The 7,821-nt window shown below is 53.7% G+C and overlaps 1 protein-coding gene across 1 annotated transcript; it reads right to left on the bottom strand.

Annotated features, from left to right (window-relative positions):
* Nucleotides 1–2,769: 2,769 nt before the first annotated feature.
* Nucleotides 2,770–4,167, bottom strand: LOC116811743 (FERM domain-containing protein 8-like). The gene is given in 1 exon segment (XM_032757077.2): nt 2,770–4,167. A coding segment is annotated over 1 exon segment (1,395 nt). The 5' UTR covers nt 4,165–4,167.
* Between the last annotated feature and the right edge of the window lie 3,654 nt (nt 4,168–7,821).

Here is a 7,821-nt window from a genome sequence, read left to right on the forward strand (position 1 = left end):
AATTCTCCCTGCCTCAGCCTCCCAAGTAGCTGGGACTACAGGCATGCACCATCACGCCCAGCTAATTTTTGTATTTTTAGTAGAGATGGGGTTTCTCCATGTTGGCCAGGATGGTCTCGATCTCTTGACCTCGTGATCCACCCACCTTGGCCTCCCAAAGTGCTGAGATTACAGGCATGAGCCACCACGCCCAGCCTAATATTCTTTTCTTTCTTTCTTTCTTTTTTGAGATGGAGTCTTGGTCTGTCGCCCAGGCTGGAGTGCAGTGGCACCATCTTGGCTCACTGCAAGCTCTGCCTCCCGGGTTCACGCCATTCTCCTGCCTCAGTAGTCCCTGCTACTGTGGTCCCGAGTAGCTGGGACTACAGGCGCCTGCCACCACACCCGGCTAATTTTTTCTATTTTTTAGTAGAGATGCGGTTTCACCCTGTTAGCCAGGATGATCTCGATCTCCTGACCTCGTGATCCGCCCGCCTCGGCCTCCCAAAGTGCTGGGATTACAGGTGTGAGCCACGGCACTCAGCCTATATTCTTTTCTTAAAAGGATGTCAGTCAGATTGGATTAAGGCCCACCCTAACAGCTTCAGTTTTTTTTGTTGTTGTTAGAAACTGATTGTATTAATAAGTCACATGATACAAAAGAATGAGAACATTCAAATAATGAGTAAAATACTGCTTTGTCCCAAAGGACAAGCAGAAAATGTTAAGGCGCAATGGATGCTCAGAAAACGTAAGAAGCTGAAGGGAAAACACATCATCTGTGTACTCAGACACACACACTTCAACCCATCACACGGACACACCCTCGCCCGCCCATCAGAGAAGAATTCACCTGGAATCAGCTGGGGGTGGTGGCTCACGCCTATGATCCCAGCACTTTGGGAGGTTGAGGTGGGTGGATCATGAGGTCAGGAGTTCAAGACCAGCCTGACCAACATGGTGAAATCCTGTCTCTACTAAAAATACAAAAATTAACAGGGCGTGGTGGCACACACCTGTAATCCCAGCTACTCAGGAGGCTGAGGCAGGAGAATCACTTGAGGCAGAGGTTGCAGTGAGCCGAGATGCGCCACTGCACTCCTACCTGGGCAACAGAGCGAGACTCCGTCTCAAAAAAAAATAAAAAAATAAAAATAATAAAATCACCTAGAATCAAAGCAGCAGGGACAACCTGCGCCCTGGAGCCGCCAGAACAGGCAGGCAGGCAGCTCGGTGAGACCGAGCAACTCCAGGACAGGAGACAAGAACTGGCAGCTGACATGACCCTGTGGCCAGGACATTCCAAAAGAGGCCTCTTCTTTCCGCCTATTATTTTAACAAATAAAGTCCATGCTGCCAGAAGGCAAGCCCACCTCAAAACTCCTGGCACATTCACAAGTTACTAAAGGGAGGAGGGTGAACGGGCTCTGATACTTGGAGTAGAGGCCCGAGCTTCCTCTCCCACGGTTTTCCACTGGGAACGGAAGACAAAACCAAGCCCTGTGCTGCCACAGGAAGTCCCAGGAAGCACCTGTGAGACCTGCACACCCACCTCGGAGGGTCCCAGGGCTGGGAAAGCCGTCCTCTCAGGGGCTCAGCTCATCTGGGACAAGACAGAGCCCCTGCTCCCCAGAGGGCAAGCTGGGACCAGAGAAGCCAAGCACCCACATCAGTCACCTTTCCAAGTGTCCTCGAGAAAGGAGAGACTGTCCTGTGGGTCCCAGGCTTTTCGGGCACACACCGGCCCCCAGAGAAATCCATGGCGCCACCTGGGAAGAAGCGTGCACCAGAGGTTACCCAGGGCACTTCCTGGCGTTGCCCCAGCACAACTCAGATGAACAAAGACCAAACTAAAACCTGAAGACCCAGACACGGGGAGGAGAGGGCGGGTCTGGTCAGTCCCCTAGGGGAGCTGCTTGGGCTCCAGGGAGTGCCCACCAGGGGATTTTCAGGAGTTTTTCACAGACTGTGAGTGTGGGTCTGGAGGTCAGGTGGTCCACAGGACAGTCACCTTCCAGCAGTGACATCACCAAAGGCTATCAGAAAGGCATGCTCTTTCTGGTGTCTCGTGCCTGCAAAGGAGACCAGAACGAGGGGCACAGGACCCCAGGTAGGGCCCTGCCTGGCTCCCTCCATTCCTGATTCAACCAGGGAGGTGTGGTGGGGGCCCTCACCGTGTTTCTGTCCGGGTTCAATCCAGGGAGGCCCCTCCCACCCTCCTCAGAGTGGTGGCCCAGCCTGGCAGTGGGGGGTGGAGCACCAGCAGGAGGAAGGCAGGAAACTGGTCATCCAAGTCTGGGGGGTGGAGCACTACCAGGAGGAAGGCAGGGACTGGTCACCCAAGTCCAGGGAAGAGGCCAAAGGCACACACTGGACCTTCAGGTCCCAAACCTCAATCCTTGGTCCTCTGCCACTGGAGCTGCCACTGGGCACTTCAGAACAGGGGACACTGCCCATCTTGAGGTGGGCACAAAGGCATGTTTCTAGGTGAGGGTGGCAGCTGCAGCTTGATCGGATGGTCCTGAGAGAGCAGCAGGGCCCGGCATCCGGGGGAAGGGGGGGAAGGGAGGGCAGGCTGCAGAGGGGCCCTGCGGGAGGCCCTGGCCAGCTTTGCACAGCCCGGGCATGGCCCCGGGCCCAAAAGTCACTTCTCCGTGGTCTGAGAAATCTGCTGAGGCAGCCCTCCCCATGTGGTGACCCATGAGACTGTTGCAGCCAGCCCCTGCCCCTCAGGGGGACAGTGCCAGGCCAGGGCCCCCAGTTGCCCTCCTCCTGCCTGGTGCAGCGTCCTCAGCCCTGCTCCAGGCTGTCGCTGGGCCGCACCACGGTGTAGCTCCCCTGGCCCAAGGACAGCTGCCGGCTGAAGAAGGACGTGGTGCGCTTCGGCTTCACTCGCCTGATCCCCTTGCAGTCCTCCACGTAGCAGATGGTGGAGAGATGCTGGATTCGGCTGGACACCACACTGCCCTGCCTCCGCAGCTTGGGGAGCTGAGCAGGAGCCGGTGAGGATCTGGGGTCTGAGGGCTAGCCAGTCGCACTGTCCTGGGGGCCTGCGGGCTCCGCCGCCTGGCTCAGTTCAATGCAGTACTCAATGAGGCTGCTCATCAGTTCAGCCTGCTTGGAGCAGATCTTGAGGAGCTTGTTGACAAGTGTGCCCTCGCTGTCCCCGTCGAACTCCAGCCACAGGATGGGCTTCTCCTCCTCAGAGGAGGTGTGGTCCCACAACAGCTCCTGGAAGCGCAGGCCCAGCAGGACGTGCTTCTCTCTGCTGTCGATGACCTGCACACCTTCCAGACTGATGGCCACAGAAACTGGCTTGCGCCCACCCCGGTGCCAAAAGCCTTGGGCTGGCTTGTCAACCTCACCGTGGAAGAAGGCACACCCATAGAAGGGCAGCTTGTGGCACTTGAGGAGGTAGGCGCGGTAGTGGGTGCCCAGGGCGGCCTCGCACCGGCCGTCGCTGCTGACCTCCTGCACCTGGCGGTAGGGGTTCAGCAGGCCCTGCTCGCCCGGCCTGGCCCTGGCCCCACGGCCCCGGAGGGCAGCAAAGAGACCCTGGCCCCGCTTACAGAGGTGGGCAGGGAGGAAGGAGTCCAACTTCTCCCTCAGGTCGCAGGCTGCCGGCCAGCTGGGCTGGTAAGGCACGAGCTGCACGCGGCACACCAGGGCGCCCAGAGCCTCGAAGTCTTCCACGTCGCAAGGGTACTGTGCAGCCAGCACGTTGCCCTTGGCCTCCTCATAGAGCAGCCGCAGGACCTCCTCGTCGAGGATCTGGAGCTCCCGCCGCTTTGGGAAGAACACGTTCCTTCGGAACTGCAGGAAAGACTCATCCATGGCCACGTCGTTGTCCAGGGCACTGGTGAAGCGCAGCAGCAGCTCCGGCCACTGGCGTCCCAGCTTGTAGGGCTGGTGCTTGGGTTTCAGCTGCACCTCCAGCATAGGGGAAACCAGCCAGAGCGCGAAGACATCCAGGGCGATGTCTGGAAGCTGCAGGACCTCTCGGACGGTGTGGTGCAGCTCATGGGCACTGAGCGAGGGCAGGTTCTCCACAGCCAGGGGCACCACCGTGTCATCCGCCAGGTATACCAGCACGTCAGACGCTCGGGCTCCCACGGAGGACACGCTGCTTCGGTGGGACCGCTCAGCGGTGCCAGGCTGCCCGGCACTGCCTTCCGTCCGGTCCATCTCGCAGGGTCGCAGAGCCCGCCACCTGAGAGGCAAGGCTCCTGCCCGGAATCCTGCCCTGCCGCCAAGCCCGCGGAATCTTGCTCTGTCACCCAGGCTGGAGTGCAGTGGCGCGATCTCGGCTCACTGCAACCTCTGCCTCTCTGGTTCAAGCGACTCTCCTGCCTCAGCCTCCTGAGTAGCTGGGATTACAGGCATGCGCCACCACACCCGGCTAAATTTTTTGTGTGTTTTTAATAGAGACAGGGTTTCACCATGTTGGTTAGGCTGGTCTCGAACTCCTGACCTTGTGATCCACCCACCTCAGCCTCCCAAATGCTACCATGCCCAATCCAACAGCCTCATTTTAACTTAATTATTTAAAGACTCGGTCTCCAAATACAGTCACATCCTGAGGTGCTAGGGGTAGAGCTAATTATGGCTTGCTTTTGTGCAGGACATTGCTCATTGTCTGGATTGCTGTATGACTGTAACCAGCCATTGACTCTGGGACTTGGTATGGTCATCTGGAAAATGAGGGGTTCAGACTAGAGAATATGGAAATCCATAGTATTTAAGACAAGAAGTTTCCTGGGGAGATCCCGTAGAATTTTTCTTGCCCTCCTGAAACCTTTTATCTCCTTGAAGACAACAGACACCAAGCCTCTGTTCCTACTCTGGTAGGGACAGACTTGGGATGACCCAGGTTATGGTTAGCAGGTGCAAGTCTTATATAGTTCCTTCAGTTCACCAGCATATGGTTCCAGTGGTCATTTCTCCTCAGATCAGGGTAGTTGTGGGTTGGTAACAGGGGCACTGAGGGCAGAAGTGCCTCCTGCTTTGGGGATGACTCATCTCAGCTGGCAGAATATGAGCTGGAAAGCCTTTCAGGCCTTTCAGGGGCCAAAAACCTCAGGGACTGACTCTTCCAGCATTTTGAAGCTCTCTGGTGTCCAAGTTGTTGTTTTGAGACTCGTTCCTGAGCTGTCTGTGTAAAGGCATCTGTGCCAGGAGCATGATGGTGAGGCTAGTGAGTCTGCATGGCTTCAACATCTTCCACACCCTGGCTATATTGGGTGCACAGGGCCCAAATGTGGGGTGTGAGGCTGAGCAGAGGGAGGAAGTGAGGAATGCTCTAGCACCAATACCTCAGACCTTCCCTTAGCAAAGGCCATCCTCTAGGAATGGGGAAGCTGGGGAAGGTGGATTTTCTCATCACCCTCTTCCCCTTGCTGGGAAAGCATTAGTGTGCTCCATGATAGGCAGTGTGGCTTAGTGGAAAGACCCCTGGCCTTTTTGTTAATATCTGGGGGATCTTAGGCCTCCTCTGGGCACTCGAGTTAGATGCTTAACACTTGAAAGAATCTTGGTCTGGGATTCAGCCACCCTGGATTCTTACTACAGTTCTGTCCCTAACATGCAGTGTGACACTGGGAAAATATCTTCATTTCCCTGGAACTTATTTTTCCCATCTGTAAAAGGTTTGTACTATTAATAGATGCCTAGCACTTTGCTTCAAGAGTCAGGACACCTAAATTCTAGTCTCAGTTCCAATTTGCTACCAATTTGTTGTGTGACCTTGTTAAAATCACTTTGGGCCTCATGTAAGTTTTCCCACCTGTCAGTGGAGAGGGATGCATTTGGATCCAGGGATCTCTGAGGTGCCTTCCTGATCTAACATTCCATGTGTCTGTGCTTGATGACCCAGAGTAGTTTCCATCAGGCCTAGCTGCCAGCCCTTCTGAATGCATTCTTTGAGACCAATGAGTAGGTGATTTTGGCCAGCATGAGCGTCCTGTCAGACATATTCTACCCATTGGGTAAGTAACACATGGGAACCTGGGCCTTGACGTCACTCTTTCCTCAAAATCCTTCTTTGATGATGCAAAATGTGAAAAGGGAATGACTGCATGTGTATTTGGGGGTACACGGTGCTCTTCAAATGTGTTCCGTGGAGGTTGTAGGTGGGTGAACCAAGTGTACAGAGCATGGGTACAGTGGAGAGATGATGACTCACACTCTGCCTCTGAGACCCAGGTCCACATGCCACCCTGGGAGGCATTGTCTGACCCTCACCACTACCACCTTCCCTCCAAGGCAGAATCAAATTAGCTCCCAGAGTCTTTTTCCCAGCCCTCTCTACCATTCTTCCATTGCTTTGCTTCCTGCCTATCATTCCCTGGCCATAAGCATCCAAAATGAATACTGGGCTGGGCGCGGTGGCTAACGCCTGTAATCCCAGCACTTTGGGAGGCCGAGGTGGGTAGATCGCTTGAGGTCAGGAGTTCGAGACTAGCCTGGCCAACACGGTGAAACCCAGTCTCTACTAAAAAAAAAAACAAATTAGCCAGGCATGATGGTGTGTGCTTGTAATCCTAGCTACTTGGGAAGCTGAAGCAGGAGAATCACTTGAACCTGGGAGGCAGAGGTTGCAGGGAGCTGAGATGGCGCCACTACACTCTGGCCTGGAGTGACAGAGCAAGACTCTTTCGGAAAAAAACAAAAAACAAAAAACAACAACAACAACAACAACAAAAACCTAAAATGAATATTCACAAGTGCATTCACTTATACCCAGCTGTACAAAAGATGGCTCTCTAATTCCTTGGGGTCTGATCCCAACTGGAGTGCTACTCCAATTGGGCCACTTTGTGCAGACCTTCCAGGTTAACAGCTACCATGTTGCAGATAAACTCCTCATCCTTCACTGGAATGTCAAAGAATGAAATTTTAAGAGGAGGAATGCATGCCTGGGTGCAGTGGCTCATGCCTGTAATCCCAGCACTTTGACAGGCCGAGATGGGTGGATCTCCTGAGGTCAGGAGTTCGAGACCAGCCTGGCCAACAGGTGTTTGAGTACCTAGTCACTGGAAATGGGCATTGAGGGGTAGAAGGAGTTGGGCCTTGAGTATCAAAATGTGATTTTGACTAGAATGATCTGAGATCTATCCAGCACTGACATTCTGCATCTAATCAACTTCATATCTCTGAGCCTCAATTTCCTCCTTTGCAAAATAGAGATAACTCTGCTGGGTGTAGTAGCTCACACCTGTAATCCCAGCACTTTGGGAGGCGGGAGGATCACTTGAGCCCAGAAGTTCAAGACCAACCTGGGCAACACAGGGAGACTCCATCTCTATTAGACAGAGAGAGAGAGAGAGAGAAAGAGAGAGAGAGAGAGAGAGAGAAAGAGAGAGAGAGAAAGAGAGAGAGAGAGAGCTCTCCACATCCTGCCAACTTCACAGAGCTATGGGGGTGATAATTAGATGGCCATCCAGGTGGTAACCTATTATGGCCAGATTTCCCTGGTATTCTAATTGTTAGATGTTGAAAAGTAGCTGAAGTATATGGAATACTCCATGGATGTAAAGAGGTTAGATAACAAGTATTAGAATCATCCCAGCTCCAGAATCAGCACCCCTTTGGGGTGAGGGCACAACTCCAGGGAACAATGGCATTGTATGCTCCAGGTCTGAAGAGGGGAATGGATGGAAGAGAAACTTGTGGTCTGAGCCCTTCATGTGTGGAAAGTTGTCTTGCTTTACTCCTAGGAGTTCCAAGCCAACCAGGAAATTGATTTCTAAGATCACTTCATTTAAACATCATTTGGCTGCATAAATTCCATCCCAGCCCACAAAATATGTTTTGACCTCTGCCTAAGCTCCTGTTACCCCCACT

Source organism: Hylobates moloch, unplaced genomic scaffold (genome assembly GCF_009828535.3).
Source record: "Hylobates moloch isolate HMO894 unplaced genomic scaffold, HMol_V3 SCAFFOLD_7, whole genome shotgun sequence".
NCBI classification, from domain to species: Eukaryota; Metazoa; Chordata; class Mammalia; order Primates; family Hylobatidae; genus Hylobates; species Hylobates moloch.